Source organism: Moschus berezovskii, chromosome 27, assembly GCF_049115385.1.
Source record: "Moschus berezovskii isolate FMDL1 chromosome 27, NW_MosBer_1.0, whole genome shotgun sequence".
Lineage (NCBI taxonomy): Eukaryota > Metazoa > Chordata > Mammalia > Artiodactyla > Moschidae > Moschus > Moschus berezovskii.
Genome location: NC_142486.1, coordinates 40,366,414 through 40,388,044, shown reverse-complemented (window position 1 = coordinate 40,388,044; position 21,631 = coordinate 40,366,414). Strand labels below are relative to the sequence as shown.

The window sequence follows — 21,631 nt, the reverse complement described above, 5'->3', positions numbered from 1 at the left end:
TTTCTTAAGTTGCGCAGAAAACACAGTGGATGCAAACCAGCGTTACTGCAACACTAGCCACTATCGCGCCCGTGCATCTGCTTGCGTGGAGAACTGCGTTAGTCTGAACTGTGTGTCCTGACGTGGCCGATACCTGTTCCATATGCGTAAACAAGACAAGCTCCTTCCACAGTTCTTCAGGCACTCTGTCAGATCTAATCCCTTGAATTTATTTGTACTTCCACTGTATAATCGTAAGGGATTTGATTTAGGTCTTACCTGAATGGTCTAATCAAAATTGTAAGGAATTTGATTTAGTTTCCGACTTTCTTCAGTTTAAGTCTGAATTTGGCAATAAGGAGTTCATGCCAATGAGGCAAAGGAGAAAAGGAAAGATATACCCATTTGAATGCAGAGTTCCAAAGAATAGCAAGGAGAGATAAGATAGCCTTCCTCAGTGATTAATGCAAAGAAATAGAGGAAAACAATAGAATGGAAAAGACTAGAGATCTCTTCAAGAAAATTAGAGATACCGAGGGAACATTTCATCCAAAGATGGGCACAATAAAGGACAGAAATGGTATGGACCTAACAGAAGCAGAAGATATTAAGAAGAGGTGGCAAGAATACACAGAAGAACTGTACAAAAAAGATCTTCATGACCCAGATAACCAGGATAGTGTGAGCACTCACCTAGAGCCAGACATCCTGGAGTCTGAAGTCAAATGGGCCTTAGGAAGCATCACGACGAACAAAGCTGGTGGAAGTGATGGAATTCCAACTAAGCTATTTCAAGTCCTAAAAGATGGTGCTGTGAAAGTGCTGCACTCAACATGCCAGCAAATTTGGAAAACTCAGCAGTGGCCACAGGACTGGAAAAGGTCAGTTTTCATTCTAATCCCGAAGAAAGGCAATGCCAAAGAATGTTCAAACTACCCCACAGTTACACTCATCTCACATGTTAGCAAAGTAATGCTCAAAATTATCCAAGTGAGGCTTCAACAGTACATGAACCGTGAACTTCCAGATGTTCAAACTGGATTTAGAAAAGGCAGAGGAACCAGAGATCAAATTGCCAACATCTGTTGGATCATTGAAAAAGCAAGAGAGTTACAGAAAAACATCTACTTCTTCTTTATTGACTAAACCAAAGCCTTTGACTGTGTGGATCACAAGAAACTGTGGAAAATTCTTCAAGAGATGGGAATACCAGACCACCTGATCTGCCCCCTGAGAAATCTATATGCAGGTCAAGAAGCAAAAGTTAGAACTGGACATGGACCAACAGACTGCTTCCAAATCGGGAAAGGGGTACATCAAGGCTGTATATTGTCACCGTGCTCATTTAACTTATATGCAGAGTATATCATGAGAAATGCCAGGCTGGATGAAGCACAAGCTGGATTCAAGATTGCTGGGAGAAATATCAATAACCTCAGATATGCAGATGACACCACCCTAGTGGCAGAAAGTGAAGAGGACCTAAAGAACCTCTTGATGCAAGTGAAAGAGGAGAGTGAAAAAGCTGGCTTAAAACTCAACATTCAAAAAACCCAAGATCATGGCATCTGGTCCCATCACTTCATGGCAAAGAGGTGTGGAAGCAATGGAAACAGTGAGAGACTTTATTTTCTTGGGCTCCAAAACCACTGCAGATGGTGACTGCAGCCATGAAATTAAAAGACGCTTGCTCCTTGGAAGAAAAGCTATGACCAACCTGGACAGCGTATTAAAAAGCAGAGACATTACTTTGCCAACAAAGGTCCATCTAATCAAAGCTATTGGTTTTCTAATAGTCATGTATGGATGTGAGGTTTGAACTATAAAGAAAGCTGAGCACCAAAAAATTGCCACTTTTGAACTGTGGTGTTGGAGAAGACTCTTGAGAGTCCCTTGGACTGCAGGGAGAGCCAACCAGTCCATCCTAAAGGAAATCAGTTCTGAATATTCCTTGGAAGGACTGATGCTGAAGCTGAAACTCTAATACTTTGGCCACCTGATGAGAAGAACTGACTCATTGGAAAAGACCCTGATGCTGGGAAAGATTGAAGGTGGGAGAAGGGGATGACAGAGGATGAGCTGGTTGGATGGCATCACTGACTCGCTGGACGTGAGTCTGAGTAAACTCCAGGAGTTGGTGATGGACAGGGAAGCCTGGTGTGCAGCAGTTCATGGGGTCGCAAAGAGTCAGACACGACTGAGCAACTGAACTGAAGTGATCTGAAAGAAAACAAATGAATTGGAGAAGATAATGCATAATATCAATCTACTAGTATTTTAAAATATTATATCCAGAGAATATAGAAGTATATATATATATATATATACATAAAACAGCTGTAGGGAGAGGCGAGGTACTTTGACTCTACTTCAGATGTGTCTCTTTTTTCCAATGAGTGTGTATTGTATAATTTAAAAATACACGTATTTAGAAGAAAATTTGAAGGCAAATCAGACTTGAGGCTGCTGAGTGTTTCTGTGTGAGTGGTCAGTTGAAGTTACAGGGTGATTAATAATTGATAAAAGAATCAAACATATAAATTGCTTGCATTTCAAGTAACCGTCATATGGACAGGGAGAAGTCTTTTACTTTACTGCATAATTTTTGCTAAACATTGGTCCAGCAAGAAAAGCAGAATACTGTATATGTTTCCTATCTGCCAGGGTAAAGTGACCACACTGATGACAATAATGCTTCTTTTGAATGACATTTGTCATTGCAGGAATCTAGCTGCTCTGTGTAATCTGACTGTGTCCGTTTGTCCCATTGTAGCAGAGGGCTATGTGGTCCAGGAGGACATCTATGCCTGGGAGTCTCTCGGAACAGGGAAGTACCTGACAGCCCTTGCCATCTCAGGGCTCGTGTACCTCATCCTGCTTTTCCTCATTGAAACCAATGTCTTATGGGAGCTGAAAGCCAGGTTTTCTGGCCTCTACTGGAAGCAAAAATTGGTGAGTGGGTCCAAGTCTAAGTCTGTAAGGACAGGTAAGGGGCTGGCTTTGTGGCTTAATTCCTGCAGTCTGCAGTGACCTTGATTCTCAGAGTTAGAGGGCCTGGAGATCGGGTAACCCGCCCTCAGGGCAGAGGGGTTACCGAGGTCTCCAGGATCTCATGCCCTGAGGGGAGAAGGGGGAAAAGCATTGGCCTGGGCCCTATGACCCTGGCCAGCTGTGGATTCCCTAAAACTAGTCAGCTTGTAACACCTCTCCCCTCAGTCATTCAGGAGCCAGATAGGAGAAAGGTCTGTTGTGTCAGTTCTTGACCTGAATATCTTCCAGTGGCAAAGCACCTCCCCCACCCCCATGATCATGCAGATCCTGTAGAAAATGGGATTTGTTGTATTTTGACACCTCTGGGTTTCAAGTCTTTTTTATTTTCTTTAAAAACCAATGCTTTCCTGTCCAGCAGATCACAGTCGTGTCAACATGCACTCAGTCCTGCCTGCGGCTTTCCTTGAGAATGGGTGGTGGTGTGCGAATGGGAACTGGCATGGCTGGGGCACCTTCACAACGTTATAGGGGAAGGACCTTGATGTCTCCCTCCTATCCTTGCAAAAGCACTTACTCCTGCCATCCTTATCTTGGGAAAAACAGGTGGTTTTGCAGAACACAGAGTCTGTGCCTGGAGACCAAGATGTGGAAGAGGAAGCAAAAATGATCAAGAACTCTTGGGAAGATCTGTGTAAGAAAAACCCACTGGTCCTTAAAGAACTATCTAAGGTAAAGTCCGATATAGCTTGAAAAGTATTACTTTACTTTTCATCCCCATTACTCTTGGGGATCCTTGTGTAGGGAAGCAGCCATCATGGCTCCAGGACTCCGCCCGCTGACTTGGAGTACAGTGTAGTGCCCATTTATCAGCAGCTTTGCTTTCTGAGGTTTTAGCTACCTGCGGTCAACCATGGTCCAAAAATATTAAATGGAAAATTCCAGAAATATCAGTTCCTAAGTTTTAAGTTGTGTGCTGTTCCGGGTAACGTGGTGAGCTCAAACTGTCCTACTCCACCCGTGTCCAGCTTGTCCACTGTTTGATCGCTTAGTTGCCGGCTCAGTTTTCCGGTCCAGTATTGCAGTGTCAAGTGTTTGTGCTCAAGGACTTCTCACTTTACTTACCCCAAAGCCCAAGGGTAGTGAGGTTGGCAATTTGGATATTCCCTTACTGTGCCTAATTTATAAGTTACACTTTGTCAGAGGTGTGTATGTATAGGAGAAACACAGTAAGTAGAGGGTCCTGTGGTATCCATGGTTTCACGCCCCCACTGGGGTTCTTGGACCATATCCCTGAGGATAAGAGGACTACTGCACTGGTAGAGGATTCAAATGAGTTTTGATGGGAAAGACTCAGAGAGAGGTTTCCTCTGTGAACAGATGGCATCTGAGTGCATTCATGCACCCAGAGACGGTAGGTAGCACCTCAGCCCCCCATTGTCTTCTGGGGGCCCCTGAGGAAAAGGAAGCCTGGGATAGGAGGGGCACTGGAGCCATGGATCCCCAGAAGCCCTGAAGGTTGGACATGGTTGAGTCTGTCCTGGATCTAGAAAGCAGTCTGTGGAGGAGCCAAGGAGGGGATGTGGGCTCTGAAAGCCCACAGCAAGCCTGCTAATCTCCCTGAGAGCCCGTGGGGACTGTGCTGAGAGATTCTTCAGACAGCCAGGAATGTACACACACTCACACACATGCACACGGAGAGAGAGGGAGGGAGACAGAGACAGAGAGAGTTGTTTCCCTATAGTTGCTGCTGCTGCTGCTGCTAAGTCACTTCAGTCATGTCCGACTCTGTGTGACCCCATAGACGGAAGCCTACCAGGCTCCCCTGTCCGTGGGATTCTCCAGGCAAGAACACTGGAGTGGGTTGCCATTTCCTTCTCCAATGTGTGAAAGTGAAGTCGCTCAGTCATGTCCGACCCTTAGCGACCCCGTGGACTGCAGCCTACCAGGCTCCTCTGTCCATGCGATTTTCCAGGCAAGAGTACTGGAGTGGGTTGCCATTGCCTTCTATGTCCCTATAGTTACTAGCGGTTAAAAAGCCCCCAGAATCAACCTGCCTGACTTCAGGCTCTACTACAAAGCCACAGTCATCAAGACAGTATGGTACTGGCACAAAGGAGGCAAGAATATACAATGGACAAAAGACAATCTCTTTAACAAGTGGTGCTGGGAAAACTGGTCAACCACTTCTAAAAGAATGAAACTAGAACACTTTCTAACACCATACACAAAAGTAAACTCAAAATGGATTAAAGATCTAAATGTAAGACCAGAAACTATAAAACTCTTAGAGGAGAACATAGGCAAAACACTTTCCAACATAAATCACAGCAGGATCCTCTATGACCCACCTCCCAGAATATTGGAAATAAAAGCAAAAATAAACAAATGGGACCTAATTAAAATTAAAAGCTTCTGCACAACAAAGGAAACTATAAGCACGGTGAAAAGACAACCTTCAGAATGGGAGAAAATAATAGCAAACGAAGCAACTGACAAAGAATTAATCTCAAAAATATACAGGCAACTTCTGCAGCTCAATTCCAGAAAAATAAACGACCCAATCAAAAAATGGGCCAAAGAACTAAACAGACATTTCTCCAAAGAAGACAAACAGATGGCTGCTAAGTTAAGTTGCTTCAGTCGTGTCCGACTCTGTGCGACCCCATAGATGGCAGCCTACCAGGCTCCGCCGTCCCTGTGATGCTCCAGGCAAGAACACTGGAGTGGGTTGTCATTTCCTTCTCCAATGCGTGAAAGTGAAGTCGCTCAGTCATGGCCGACTCTTCGCGACCCCATGGACTGCAGCCCACCAGGCTCCTCCGTCCATGGGATTTTCCAGGCAAGAGTACTAGAGTGGGGTGCCATCGCCTTCTCCAGAAATAGATGGCTAACAAACACATGAAAAGATGCTCAACATCACTCATTATCAGAGAAATACAAATCAAAACCACAGTGAGGTACCGTTTCACGCCAGTCAGAATGGCTGCTATCCAAAAGTCTACAAGCAATAAATGCTGGAGAGGGTGTGGAGAAAAGGGAACCCTCTTATACTGTTGGTGGGAATGCAAACTAGTACAGCCACTATGGAGAACAGGGTAGAGATTCCTTAAAAAACTGGAAATAAAACTGCCATATGACCCAGCAATCGCACTCCTGGGCATACACACTGAGGAAACCAGAATTGAAAGAGACACGTGTACCCCAATGTTCATCGCAGCACTATTTATGATAGCCAGGACATGGAAGCAACCTAGATGTCCATCAGCAGATGAATGGATAAGAAAGCTATGGTACATATACACAATGGAGTATTACTCAGCCATTAAAAAGAATACATTTGAATCAGTTCTAAATGTGGTGGATGAGACTGGAGCCTATTATACAGAGTGAAGTAAGCCAGAAAGAAAAACACCAATACAGTATAATAACACATATATATGGAATTTAGAAAGATGGTAACGATAACCCTGTATACGAGACAGCAAAAGAGACATAGATGTATAGAACAGTCTTTTGGACTCTGTGGGAGAGGGCGAGGGTGGGATGATTTGGGAGGATGGCATTGAAACATGTATATTATCATATGTGAAACGAATTGCCAGGCCAGGTTCGATGCATGAGACAGGGTGCTCAGGGCTGGTGCATTGGGATGACCCAGAGGAATGGGATGGGGAGGGAGGTGGGAGGGGGGTTCAGGATGGGGAACACATGTACACCTGGGGCGGATTCATGTCAATGTATGGCGAAACCAATACAATATTGTAAAGTAATTAGCCTTTAATTAAAATAAGTAAATTTATATTAAAAGCCCCCAGAAACCAGCTCAGGCAACATCACAGTGGTTTTCTTTGCTTCGAGGAAAGCAGGGAAGAGGCTTATCTTAGAGAACTATGTTCTCAGTGTGCAGGGGCAGTAAGAGAGAAAACCTCCTGAGCCCACTGGGAGCAGCAACTGGGATGAGAAGGCAGATCTCAGCCTGGGTGCCTCAGAGTCCTGGGGCTCTGAGGGCAGAACTGGAGTGCAGCTGACAACTCCGGGCTGCTGGCTCCAGGCCTCCTCACTGGGTGTCTTGTCTTCTGTCTTGGCTATCTCAGGTCTATTCCAGGAAGGTGCCTCCACTGGCTGTGAACAAGGTTTCCTTCACTGTTCAAGCAGAGGAGTGCTTTGGTCTTCTTGGCCTCAATGGAGCCGGGAAAACTACCATTTTCAAAATACTGACTGGGGAAGAGTCTATCACCTCTGGGGACGCCTTTGTCAACAGCATCAGCGTCAGCTCTGACTTGAGGAAGGTAGGTGGTGACCTGGGACGAGGGGGCATGAACCTAGGGGTGGTGTGGGTGTATCAGGAAGAGGGACCCCTGAAATACACCTGTGGGTGTTACAGAGGGTTGGGGACAGGGAACTGGAATGAAACCCATCTGAAAACTACAGGTGTCAGATTTATCTCTGACTCCCAAATCCATAGCTCCTTCCTCGACCTCTTCTCTGAGCTCCAGATTGTATGTCAAGCTGCTTACTCAACATTGTCTTGGAAATGTCCCTGAAACCCAAGGCATCTCAAGCTCAGTGGACCCCCAAAACCATCAGCTGTCCCCACAAACCCCCGTCTCTTCCCCCGCTCCTGCTGTGCTCCCTGGAGGAGTGAGTGGCACCATCTACTGCTGTCCCTGGCACCACTCAGGACACCCAGCCATGGACCATGGCTGCTCCCTCCCACCGAGCCCTGGAATCTGTCCTCCCTGGCCCTGTGCCCACTGCACTTCCTGAGCCAGGTCCACTCCTGACTTTCAGCCCCAGTTTCCTTGCCTTCTCTGAAGCATTTCTTAATGCAGGCCCCTTCCCTTCACACTGTAGCTCTCCTTCATTTGCTCCTATAGCCTCCACCTTCCTCTGGCTCTTCTCTCCCTGACACCTTTTCCTTAGACTCCTGTGGTGGGTCTTCTTCCTCCTGCCCATTAGGCTGCACTGCACCCCAGGGCCGTAGCATCATCCCACTGTCTTTGTCCTTCCACACACTGTCTCCACCGCCCCCCAATCTCATTCCTTACACTGACACCCATTATCTTCTCTTTGCTGATGGCTCCCAAGTAGCCACACCCTCAGCCCAATCCCAGTCCTGTGTTTCAGAGCTGCATATACATCCCTTCTAAACAGCTTGACTCAGACATAGTCAAATTTAGTATATATCCCTCACACCTGACCCTCTTCTTGGAGTCTACTTCCATTATTGGCACCAATTCAGCGAAACAATTTTTGAATGCCTAGTGTATGCCAACAGTTGTGTAAGCCCAGTGACTCTTTACTTGCAAGGAGCTCATGATCATGAGAACCAGCCGATGCCATGCAGTGACTTAAGTGTAATGATGGTGGGGGAGTGGGGTCAGTATACAGTGGAGTCAATGACAGGCGCATGAGAAGACCACACCACAGGGGTCCAGTAGCAGCTATGCTGTTCACAGCATGCACTGCACTACCTTTACTGTCCATGACCAGCATAAAGCTTAGAGAGAAAGCAGAAGAGTCAACATGGGCTGATGTCAGAATCCATGCTCGCAATTATCACTCTCTGTCACCTTTTAGCATACACTGCTTGGCTGAACAACCATAAACAGTATAAGCATCTCATGGCTATGAGCCATTTACTATTAATTTAAATTTTTGTTATTTTAAAAATTATGCACAAGTCTTTTGGTAATGGCAAATCAGGTAACTCTAATCCCTTTCCTGGTGGTCATTAATAACTAGAAAAATAGGACCAAATTTTGGAAACATGTCTATGAAGGAGTCAGAGAACTAAAAAGATAGTGAAAACTTATGAGCCAGGAGGTAGGGGAGGACAAGGACCCAAGGAGGTGGCCCATTCAAGGCTGGGTTGCTGAGATCTGAATATTTTTTGCCCTTAGTTTTGAACTGGCCCGCACTAGAGTTCAGGATGAGCCTTCTGGGGCATAGGGAGGCCTGATGCAAGCATCCTTTCCTTGAGTCAGGACCCTGGAGGGCTGCATCCCAGCTGTAGGGATGAACTGTACTTAGACAAGTTCATGCAAGGATTGCAGAACTACCTGGACTCTTATCAGTCCCTGAAATGGAATTGATGTGACTCTAAACCACCAGTGCTTCCAGGTGCCTGGCAGGAGCAAATGTCAGGAGAAGCTGGCAGAAGAGGCTTGCATCCTAGGCTTCAAATGATTTCGACAAACAACTTGAAATGCAGTGTTTGGTGCACATTGAAAAAAAAAAAACACCCACGCACGTGTACCTAAACAACAACTCCTCCCCACAAAAAATAATTTAGAATGAAGCGTGGAGAATCAAAGTGTAGAAAACAAATATACAAACGAAGATAAGAGACATTGCGGTACACCTTCAAGTCAGCCCCTAGTAACCCTCCTGAGATTCACACCCTTAAGATCACCCCAGATTGTACCAGGGTTGGTCTGTGTGACTGACAGAATACTGTGGAAGAAGTGGTATGTCACTTTTGAGACTGGGTCATGAGGGATACAGCAACTTCTCTTTTGGGTATACTCCCCTTCACACCACTTACTCTGGGGAAGACTAACGGCCATGTCATGAAGACGCTCAGGCAGCCCTGTGGATTATAAAAAATAATCAATGCAATAGGAGACAAAGTGAGAGGGAAGAAGGAATATAGAACATATGGGACAAGTAGATAGCCCTAATAAGATGGTAGATTTAAATCCAATTATATTAGTAATTACATTACATATAAATGGATGAAAGACTTCAATTAGAAGATTGAGATTATTAGAGAAGATCAGTTCAGTTCAGTCGCTCAGTCGTGTCTGACTCTCCGCGACCCCATGAATCACAGCACGCCAGGCCTCCCAGTCTATCACCAACTCCCGGAGTACACTCAAACTCATGTCCACAGAGTTGGTGATGCCATCCAGCCATCTCATTCTCCGTCGTCCCCTTCTCCTCCCGCCCCCAACCTTTCCCAGCATCAGAGTCTTTTCCAGTGAGTCAACTCGCTGCATGAGGTGGCCAAAGTATTGCAGTTTCAGCTTTAGCATCAGTACCTCCAATGAACACCCAGGATTGATCTCCTTTAGAATGGACTGGTTGGATCTCCTTGCAGTATAAGGGACTCTCAAGAGTCTTCTTTAACACCACAGTTCAAAAGCATCGATTCTTCGGTGATCAGCTTTCTTCACAGTCCAACTCTCACATCCATACATGACCACGGGAAAAACCATTGCCTTGACTTGACGGACCTTGGTTGGCAAAGTAATGTCTCTGCTTTTTAATATACTATCAAGGTTGGTCATTACTTTCCTTCCAAGGAGTAAGCGTCTTTTAATTTCATGGCTGCAGTCAGCATCTGCAGTGATTTTGGAGCCCAAAAAAATAAAGTCTGACACTGTTTCCACTGTTTTCCATCTATTTCCCATGAAGTGATGGGACCAGATGCCATGATCTTTGTTTTCTGAATGTTGAGCTTCAAGCCAACCTTTTCACTCTCCTCTTTCACTTTCATCAAGAGGCTTTTGAGTTCCTCTTCACTTTCTGCCATAAAGGTAGTGTCATCTGCATATCTGAGGTTATTGATATTTCTCCCAGCAATCTTGATTCCAGCTTGTGCTTCTTCCAGCCCAGCGTTCCTCATGATGTACTCTGCATATAAGTTAAATAACCAAGGTGACAATATACAACCTTGACGTACACCTTTTCCTATTTGGAACCAGTCTGTTGTTCCATGTCCAGTTCTAACTGTTGCTTCCTGACCTGCATACAGGTTTCTCAAGAGGCAGGTCAGGTGGTCTGGGATTCCCATCTCTTTCAGAATGTTCCACAGTTTATTGTGATCGACACAGTCAAAGGCTTTGGCATAGTCAATGAAGCAGAAATAGATGTTTTTCTGAAACTCTCTTGCTTTCTCCATGATCCAGCGGATGTTGGCAATTTGATCTCTGGTGCCTCTGCCTTTTCTAAAACCTGCTTGAACATCTGGGAGTTCACGGTTTACATACTGCTGAAGTCTGGCTTGGAGAATTTTGAGCATGACTTCACTAGCGTGTGAGTAAAGCGTGTGCAATTGTGCGGTAGTTTGAGCATTATTTGGCATTGCCTTTCTTTGAGATTGGAATGAAGACTGACCTCTTCCAGTCCTGTGGCCACTGCTGAGTTTTCCAAATCTGCTGGCATATTGAGTGCAGCACTTTCACAGCATCATCTTTCAAGACTTGAAATAGAGAAGATACTCAAAGGTTAAAACAGAGTTACCATATGACCCAGCAGTTTCACTCCTAGGTATATATATCCAAGAGAACTAAAAAACTGTTAATACATTCACAAAAAAATTTGTACGTGAATGTTCATTGCAGCATTTTTCACAGTAGCCAAAAGGTAGAATCAACCCTAATGTCCACCAACAAACAGATGAATGGATAAACAAAATGTGATCTACCCATGCACAAGGGTATCATTCAACCATCAAAAAGGAATGAAGCGCTGACACGCGCTGCACTGCGAATGGACCTTCAACGCGTGCTGCAGAGTGAGGGAGGCAGGTCACAGACGGGCACAGACCGTGTGAGTCTGTTCATATGAAACGTCCAGAACAGGCAAATCCATGGTTGCCAGGGGTTGGGCGTTCTGGGGAAAATGGGTAGTAACTTTTCATGGATTTGAAGCTTCTCTGGGGAGGAGCGATGCCATGTTATAAAATTGACTGTGATCATGGACATCCAGTGTGAATATACTAAAAGCCACTGAATTGAACACATTTGATGGGTGAATTGTATGGTACGTGAATTATATCTCAATAAGCTGTTACCACAAAAAGGAAGAAGGAATGAACAAGCAAAGGAATAAAAGACATGACAAGACAGGGTGAGGGCAGGTCGTCATGACACACCCACCCACTAGCCTTATCATCACCAGTCATCCATCCAACTTATTGAAGCTCACTGAGAGGCAAGTACAAACCTGCTCTCTAAACTCAGATGAAAAGGAATGTTACATTTCTTTGTATTATTTAAAATCAAGCGGCATCTGCCTACAAGACCCTCCTCCTGTCTGACTGGCAAGAAACTGGATTTCAGTCTTCCTGGAATCTGTCTGCACATCACCTCCTGGAAATTTGTGAAAATTCATGGTAGGAAATATAGTTCAACATGCTCCTCACTTCACTTTCTCCTAGAAATCCCACATGGATTAATCTCATTAGCAAACTCAAACAAATCTACATCCTTGCTCTCTTCCTTTCTGAGCTTTCTGCTTACCACCCTTTACATGTGCAAGTATTTTTAAACATTCTTTCACATTTCCTAAAATATATTCTTATCACATGTAAAGAGCCGATTCATTGGAAAAGATCCTGATGCTGGGAAAGATTGAGAGCAGGAGAAGGGGGAAACAGAGGATGAGGTGGTTGGATGGCATCATAGACTCAGTGGACATGAATTTGAGCAAACTCTGGGAGATAGTGAAGGACAGGGAAGCCTGGCGTGCTGCAGTCCATGGAGTCGCAAAGAGTCGGACACGATTTAGCAATTGAACAACAACAACAATTCTTTTCAGAATCTGCTGGTATGCCAAAAGTCAGCAGTGACTTTTGAATGTCCACATGCATTTCTGTCAAAGTCATTCACTGTCTCAGAATCGTTCGGCTCCACTGTGGGACTTTCCCTGGTCCATGGGGCCTCAGTGCTCTGAGCAGGGCTCCATGGCCATTCCATGTCAGTAGGCTTACTCCAGACTCAGGTGTGTAAGAAACAGCACATTCCTTCATTTTCTTTGCATCAAATTATAACATTTTCCAGCCTTCTATCCAAAAATTTTTTCACAAAGTTGAAAGCCTGTATAGACCAACACTGGAGGTAAAGTTGAAATAATGATTGAAGATCTACCCTTTCTTAAAAGAGTCCAGGCTAAAAGGGATTGATGGGCAAGTCTGCCAGCCACCACCAAGCAGTTATTTCCTTCTTGTATACCTCTTCTGAATCACAGGAGAGAAGATGGGTGCTACCCAATCTGAAGTGAAAATCAAGCAAAGACAGTGTCCAACATGAGCCATAGGCCAACTTCATATAGGAACATAAAGCCTTAAGTAAGATATTTAGATAGTTGAGAAAAAAATAGAAAGGCAAAGGAGAAAAGGAAAGATATACCCATTTGAATGCAGAGTTCCAAATGCAAGGAGAGATAAGAAAGCCTTCCTCGGTGAACAAAGCAAAGAAATAGAGGAAAACAATAGAATGGGAAAGACTAGAGATCTCTTCAAGAGAATTAGAGATACCGAGGGAACATTTCATCCAAAGATGGGCACAATAAAGGACAGAAACGGTATGGACCTAACAGAAGCAGAAGATATTAAGAAGAGGTGGCAAGAATACACAGAAGAACTGTACAAAAAAGATCTTCATTACCCAGATAACCATGATAGTGTGACCACTCACCTAGAGCCAGACATCCTGGAGTCTGAAGTCAAATGGGCCTTAGGAAGCATCACGACGAACAAAGCTAGTGGAGGTGATGAAATTCCAGCTAAGCTATTTCAAATCCTGAAAGATGATGCTGTGAAAGTGCTGCACTCAACATGCCAGCAAATTTGGAAAACTCAGCAGTGGCCACAGGACTGGAAAAGGTCAGTTTTCATTCTAATCCCGAAGAAAGGCAATGCCAAAGAATGTTCAAACTACCCCACAGCTACACTCATCTCACATGTTAGCAAAGTAATGCTCAAAATTATCCAAGTGAGGCTTCAACAGTACGTGAACCGTGAACTTCCAGATGTTCAAACTGGATTTAGAAAAGGCAGAGGAACCAGAGATCAAATTGCCAACATCTGTTGGATCATTGAAAAAGCAAGAGAGTTACAGAAAAACATCTACTTCTTCTTTATTGACTAAACCAAAGCCTTTGACTGTGTGGATCACAAGAAACTGTGGAAAATTCTTCAAGAGATGGGAATACCAGACCACCTGACCCGCCTCCTGAGAGATCTGTGTGCAAGTCAAGAAGCAACAGTTAGAACCAGACATGGAACAGCAGACTGGTTCCAAATTGGGAAAGGAGTATGTCAAAGCTGTATATTGTCACCCTGTTTATTTAACTTATATGCAGAGTACATCATGCAAAATGCTGGACTGGATGAAGCACAAGCTGGAATCAAGATTGCTGGGAGAAATATCAATAACCTCAGATATGCAGATGACACCACCCTAATGGCAGAAAGTGAAGAGGACCTAAGGAGCCTCTTGATGAAAGTGAAAGAGGAGAGTGAAAAAGCTGGCTTAAAACTCAACATTCAAAAAACCTAAGATCATGGCATCTGGTCCCATCACTTCATGGCAAAGAGGTGTGGAAGCAATGGAAACAGTGAGAGACTTTATTTCCTTGGGCTCCAAAACCACTGCAGATGGTGACTGCAGCCATGAAATTAAAAGACGCTTGCTCCTTGGAAGAAAAGCTATGACCAACCTGGACAGCGTATTAGAAAGCAAAGACATTACCTTGCCGACAAAGGTCCGTCTAATCAAAGCTATTGGTTTTCTAATAGTCATGTATGGATGTGAGAGTTGGACTATAAAGAAAGCTGAGCACTTTTGAACTGTGGTGTTGGAGAAGACTCTTGAGAGTCCCCTGGACTGCAAGGAGATCCAACCAGTCCATCCTAAAGGAAATCAGTTCTGAATATTCCTTGGAAGGACTGATGCTGAAGCTGAACCTCTGATACTTTGGCCAACTGATGTGAAGAACTGACCCATTGGAAAAGACCCTGATGCTGGGAAAGATTGAAGGCAGGAGGAGAAGGGGACAACAGAGGATGAGATGGTTGGATGGCATCACCGACTCCATAAACATGAGTTTGAGCAAGCACCAGGAGATGGTGAAGGACAGGGAAGCCTGGCGTGCTGCAGTACATGGTGTCACAGAGTTGGACATGACTGAGCCACTGAACTGAACTGAAGATATTGACAATAGAAATTCAGCAGGATATTGAAAGAATAAAAATTACAATTGTCAGGCTTATTCCAGAAATGTAAGTAAGATTTAACAGTAGGAAATCTACCAGTATAAAGCACTACTTTCATAGATGAAAGGAGGAAAATATTTATCAATAGAAGTAGAAAAAACATTGGATGAAAATTCAGTACCCACTCATGGTTTTTAAAAAAATGTTAGCAAACTGTCTTGAGATAAAAGAGCTAGAGGTATCATGCTCCCTGACCTCAGACTATACTACGAAGCTCCAGTAATCAAAACTATATGGCACTGCCATAAAAACAGATACATAGATCAATGGAACAGGATAGAGAGCTTAGCGATAAACCCATGCATTTATGGTCAGCCACCCTGGAAGAGGGCATGCCACCCACTCCAGTATTCTTGGCTGGAGAATCCCATGGACAGGGAATCCTGGTTTGCTGCAAGTTCATAACAGCAAAAACTCGGAAATATCACACATGTGCCTGAATCTTTTATAAACAGCCAACCCAAATCTAAATGATTAAGTCGCAATCAAACTGAGTTGGAATAGGCTTATGTGCTCAGTTGCTCAGTAGTGTCCAACTCTCTGCAACCCCATGATCAGGCTCCTCTGTCAGTGGGATTTCCCAGGCAAGAATACTGGAGTGGCTTGCCCTTTCCTTCTCCAGGGGATCTTCCCAACTCAGGGACTGAAACTGTGTCTCTTGTGCCTTCTCCTTTGGCAGACAGATTCTCTACCACTGCAGTACCTGGGAAGCCCAAGTTGAAGTAGGTTTCTTTTAATATTTACCGACCAAGGAAGATCTTTAATACATAATATTGAATTAAAATGATAGAATGGTAAAATGGTGAATGCAGAATGGTAAATAAAGGTGATCCAGTTGTGTTTTATGCAGCCGTGCAGAGGTCTGGAAGTGTACCTCGATGTGACTGCACCACCTGGGGCAGGCCCCAGACAAGAGACTCCAGCACCCTCACAAAGAAAATGTATTTGTGGGTTACTTGTCTAATAGAAAATATGCTTAAACGGGAAAAAATAAAGTGTCTTCTGCTGACCATACACTTGGAAAGTGACAAGAGATAGGGCAACTCTGAACACTGAGATTTCCTGCCAGGCAGGCAGGATTGTAAGTGCTCCAGACCCACGTGTGCCTTCTGGGGTTGGGGTTCACGCCAGCAGCCAGTGCTGCATTCAGGCTCCCAGATGTCACTGGTGGTCCCTGGCACACAGCTGTTCTCCTGGCACTTGTGGGTGTGCGTGAGGCAGAGGCCCGGCACCTGCCCAGGGGCGGCTTTCCTTCTGACCCTCCTTCCCCTTGGGCTGTGCTCCAACCCCAGGTGCGACAGTGGGTCGGCTACTGTCCCCAGGTCGATGCCCTGCTGGACCACATGACGGGCAAGGAGACGCTGGTCATGTTTTCCCGGCTTCGGGGCATCCCTGAGCGTCACATCAGCTCCTGTGTGGACCAGATTCTTGATGACTTGCTCATGTATACGTATGCCGACAAATTGGTGAAGACCTACAGGTGAGACTTGGGGCTCCCTCGGCCCTCCCCATCCCAAAATAAGATGTGCTCTGGTTCTGTTCAGTGCTGGTGGGTAGTGCAAGGCCTGCTGGCTCTGTTCCTGGGGGAGCTGTGTGGTCCTCACCACTGCACAGGTTTCCAAGGAGGTGGCCTTGCTCCTCTGTGAGAATGGGTCAATGGCTTGGGCTGTCCCATGGCCCTGCTTCCTCTGGTTACCTGGCTGAGGATGGGCTGACGCACCACAGCTGCCGCTTGACAAGGGCTTCTGACCTGCGGCAGATTTGCACTGCACGCCCACACTCCCACACCCTGCTCTGGGTGAGACATCTGAGCAGCTGATGTTCTGTTGAAGAGCGTGGGGGTCTTCCTGGGTCTTCTGTCACCAGTGATCCTAACACAATTCCAGTTAGCTTAAACAACGCTGCTGCTGCTGCTAAGTCACTTCAGTTGTGTCCAACTCTGTGTGACCCCATAGACGGAAGCCCACCAGGCTCCCCTGTCCCTGGGATTCTCCAGGCAAGAACACTGGAGTGGGTTGCCATTTCCTACTCGATCCCAAGTCCCAGGCCGCCCCTTGAGCTGTGCACAGCACCCCTGCAGACTGTTAGCAGAACTGGAAGTCAGGGCACCCAGGAGTTAGAGGATTCTGTTAACTTCTGTTTCAATCATGTTTTCATGTTTCCCTGCATCTTTTGATGATTAAATGAATTAACATTTGGGAAGTACCTTTACATCATAAATGCTATGTGTTCGTTAAAAGAAGTTAGCTAAAATGGTTCTATGCCCTTACCCTGTGACACCCATAGAGGTCCTCAGAGGAGATCCACGGACCATGTGCTCAGCCTGGACCAATTCCTATGCCCAGGAGAATGGTTTAGATGCTGAGTGGACAGCTGAGTCACAGTGTACCCCTGGGGGAGGGTGGTGGGTCATGTTACTGAACGCCCCACCAGGGCACATGAGCACTTTCTTAACAAAGGAAAAAGCAGGGACGATTGCACTACTGGAAACTTAGGGTTGCCTGTCACCCAAATCCTCCCCCGCGGCCCCAGTGGCGGCAACAGGCGGAAGCTGAGTGCCGGCATTGCCCTGCTGGGAGAGCCTGTGGTCATCCTCCTGGACGAGCCATCCACTGGCATGGACCCTGTGGCCCGGCGTCTGCTCTGGGGCACCGTGGCACGGGCCCGAAAGTCCGGCAAGGCCATCATCATCACCTCCCACAGGTTCAGCCAGGATGGGGGCTGTGGGACGGGTGGGCCAGGAGGGACTGGGTGGACAGAAGACCTGTCAGCCTCTGGTAAAGAGTCTGTGAGGCGGGTGGGCCACACCCTGAGCGTGGGAATCAGGAACAGCTTGATCTGGGCATCAGCACTTTCCCAGGTGCACGGTTCTGACGTGGAGGGCAGGCGTCAGCTTTCCCTGCTGCTATATCAGGCTCCTCCCCCTCTCCCCAGCATGGAGGAGTGTGAAGCTTTGTGCACCCGGCTGGCCATCATGGTGCAGGGTCAGTTCAAGTGCCTGGGCAGCCCACAGCACCTCAAGAGCAAGTTTGGCAGCGGCTACTCCCTGCGGGCCAAGATGCGGCGCGACGGGCAGCAGGAGGCCCTGGAGGAGTTCAAGGCGTTCGTGGGCCTGACCTTCCCAGGTGTGTGCTGCAGGGGGCGCTGTGCGTCTTTGCATCCCTGAGCACGATCCCGGGGCCAACGCCGCCCTCCCCTGGCCGTCAGCCTGGCTCTCAGGGGACATGGTCTCTCCTTTGTGCAGGCAGCGTCCTGGAGGATGAGCACCAAGGGATGGTCCACTACCACCTGCCCGGTGCTGACCTCAGCTGGGCGAAGGTGAGCACATACCTGGACATTAGGGAGCACACCTCTGGTGTCCGTGCACTTTCAGAGCTCTCTGTTTCCGGTGGAAGTCCAGTTCCGTCTTGCTGCAACATTCATGTGGATTTCGTAGAAAATGTTGATAAGAATATTTGAACTGGAAGGGACCTCAGAGATCAGCTCCTCCTGCCCCCTTATCTCACAGAGAGGGGAGCTGGCCCAAAGAGGGCACACCACATGCCCAGGGCACACAGCAAGCCAGGACCCAGCGGGACCTCTGCCTCTGGCACCACTCCCAGCCAGGTCCCTTTCCCTGAGATGGCAGAAGGCTGAATTCCGCAGGACTGCCTGCCTGGGAGGTGGTCTGGGAGCAGCTGAGAGAGGAATGGACCTCTCGGGGCTCTGTAACAGTCTCAAAGACCCTTCTTCCCACCCCTTGCTGAGTCCGCCCCGCTCCCCTGTGCCTGCCGTCCACAGTGGCCCGCTCGCTTCCCACAGGTGTTCGGCATTATGGAGCAAGCCAAGACGACATACATGTTGGAGGACTACTCGGTCAACCAGATCTCCCTGGAGGACATCTTCCTGAGTTTCAGCTGCCCTGTGCCCCCTGCCCAAGGGAGTAACAGACAAGGGAGGGCCGAGCCCACAGACTCCGCGTTTCCCTGTCCACCTCTCTCTCCCTCTTCTTCCCAGCGACCCTCTCCACCTCCCACTCCACCCCCCACTCCATCCTCCTCCCAGCGTTTCTCCCAGCCTCTCTCCTGGTCTCCCACTCCAGTTCCCTTCAGGCCTTCCTCCTGGTCTTCATCCCAGCCACCCTCTCTGCCTCGCTCTCCACCTGCCTCGCAGCCTCCCTCACCACGTCCCTCAAAGACTGCCTTGCTGCAATAAAGAGTTTCCTGTGCCAGGCTAGCCTGGGTGCACACAGCCTGCCAGGGCTGCACGGCGCACAGAGGCAGCCTCAAGACCCAATAAGCTCAGCCTGGGGGTGGAGGGGTGGGCTGGCTCTCTGCCAGATTGAGGGCACCTGCCTTAGAGGCCTGGTAGAGAATCCAGGTTCATTTCTGTGGAAAGGGATCCTGTTGGATGACACGTGAGTGGCCTGAGAGAGGTCTCAGCCTCACTGAGACCTGGCCATGGGATCAGAGGGACACCTGTCACATCCCATCAGGAACATGAAGGCCTGGGGGTGACCATGGCTGTAACAGGGCCATGCTCCTGAGCACAGTCTAAGAGGGCCGTGCTCCTGACTACGGTGTAACAGGGCCATGCTCCTGACTACAGTGTAACAGGGCCATGCTTCTGAGCACGGTGTAAGAGGGCCATGCTTCTAACTATAGTATAACAGGGCTGTGCTTCTGACTACGGTATAACGGGGCCGTGCTCCTGACTACGGTATAACAGGGCCATGCTCCTGACCACGGCGTAACAGGGCCATGCTTCTGAAGGTAGGAGGCAAGAGAAGGTGGACAAGTTTGCAAACCTAAGTCACCATTTTTCAATATTTCGATTTGTGTGACTCCATCTGTTCTCTGCCCTGGCCCTACCACTAACCCTAACCTGTATGTGGCCCTCCATCAACCTGTGATGTAGTCAATTATTATCCCCATTGCCTGGAAGAGTAAGCTGAGACCTAGAGACATCCAGCAACTTTCCACAGTCAGATGATGGCAGAGCCAGGATTCACCTCGGCAGAAGTTCTCAAGTGGGGTTCCTGGTTGGAAGCATCCACCTCTTCAGAAACTTGTTAGAAATGTGGGTTCTTGCGCCCAACCCCAGCACCGTTGAATCAGAAGTTTGGGGGGTGCGGTCCAGCAATCTGTGTTCTGATGCAGCTCAGGCATGAGAGGCAGTGAGCGAAGGCTGTGAGCTGGGACCATCAAGCCTGAGTGTGCATGGGTGTGGCCCTGCACCTTTGTCATGAGGGCCCTCCTCCAAGAAGGGCCCGGGCACACAGATTCTCTCTCCAGCGTGGTCACGCCAACCCCTCTCACAAGCCCCGCTGGGCTCCTTTGCAGGTGGCCCTCTCCCTCCCTTCTAAGCCAAGCTCCAGGAGGGAGTGTGGGGTCTGCCATCGCTGGCCCCACTTCCCACCCTTTCTTGTGACTGCTCAGAGCTGGTCCTCTGCCTTGAGTCCAGCAACACAGTGACAGTATGGGGGGAGGAAGACCAAGTATCCAAGGGGCAGCTGCAACCAGTGGGAACAGGTGTGCGAGGGGGGGGCTGGAAGCCTGCCCTCCTCTGGGGTGGAGCAGGCCCCAGGCGTGCTTTGCTCTACCCACTCCTCTTCTGCACACACCACCCCCACCTCCTCACACCCGGCTTCCAGGGCCTCATAGCCGCCTGTGATCATCTGTTCACTTGTCTCCTACTCCAGACTGGCTTGGAGGTTTGGCACCTTGGCTTCTGTGTGTGTTCAGCTGCTGAGCACAGAACGATTACCCTGATGGAGTCAGAGAGCAGCGTGAGGGGTGGGGGGACAGAGCACAGTTTGAGGCCTCAGGAAAAGGGTAAGAAGAGAGCCTTGACCCAGATTCCCTGGCTTCTCTGGGAAAAACCACTGTGTCCTCGGCCATCAAGCACTTCTGCCAGAAGTCGCATTTCTTTCCTTGTCAGAATAGCTCACGGAGGAGGTGGGATGTGAGACGGTTCCTGAAAGACAAGGCCTGGTGGGCACCGCCTAATACCTGGGTGAACAACATGTTGTAGCCACTAAAGCAAGCAGGTGTGCTCTTCTGTTTTAGTGGGCTCCCAATTGACCTCGAGAAGATGTTAAGGACTGACAAGGTCCGGGTGAGACGGTGAGGGCTTGCCCTGGGAAGGATGGAGGAGGGGTCCAGGGTGAGCCACGTTTCAAGGGAAGGAGTCAGAAGTGCTGGATGAGTCACCCAGGTCTGTTTCTGCCCTGCAATCTATGCCAACAGCGACGCGGCACAGAACCAAGGATCTCCTTGCCTGAAGCAAGGACGGGAAGCAGGGCCTGCGGCCTCAGGGTGCGGGCCACTAAGGTCAGGGGGCAGCCTCGGTGAGGTGCCTCCCACGGGCGCCGGCTCGCCTGCGTCCACGCAGGTAGAAGACCGCGTCGGGGTCCGAGCTCAGAGACCCCGGTCCGCTCAGACCTTCACTGACAACCCACTGTGCGCCATGGGCTCCGGTCGTCCGGACCTCTGCTGCAGAGTCAGCGGTAAGGCCGAATCCCAGAATAGGGCAGGTCAAAGCGGGGCGGAGAGGACCCAGGAACTCCCCTGCTGGCTGCCCGGGAGCCGCGCTCCTTCAGACCCCAGCCCGTGCCGGGGAGGCGGGGCGGCCGCGCAGTCTCCACCAATTAACAGCCGGCGTTCGAATTCGCATCCT

General features: G+C 48.1%; 1 protein-coding gene across 1 annotated transcript in view; it reads left to right on the top strand.

Annotated features, from left to right (window-relative positions):
• Window positions 1-19,168, top strand: part of LOC129545829 (ATP-binding cassette sub-family A member 17-like) — a 74,245-nt gene extending 55,077 nt beyond the window's left edge. The window contains exons 22-29 of the mRNA XM_055410520.2: window positions 2,753-2,931; window positions 3,574-3,699; window positions 7,065-7,259; window positions 16,267-16,454; window positions 17,507-17,677; window positions 17,909-18,099; window positions 18,219-18,292; window positions 18,776-19,168. Of these exons, the coding sequence (XP_055266495.2) occupies window positions 2,753-2,931; window positions 3,574-3,699; window positions 7,065-7,259; window positions 16,267-16,454; window positions 17,507-17,677; window positions 17,909-18,099; window positions 18,219-18,292; window positions 18,776-19,168 (1,517 nt within the window). The remainder of the gene's footprint in view (window positions 1-2,752; window positions 2,932-3,573; window positions 3,700-7,064; window positions 7,260-16,266; window positions 16,455-17,506; window positions 17,678-17,908; window positions 18,100-18,218; window positions 18,293-18,775) is intronic.
• Window positions 19,169-21,631: the final 2,463 nt, after the last annotated feature.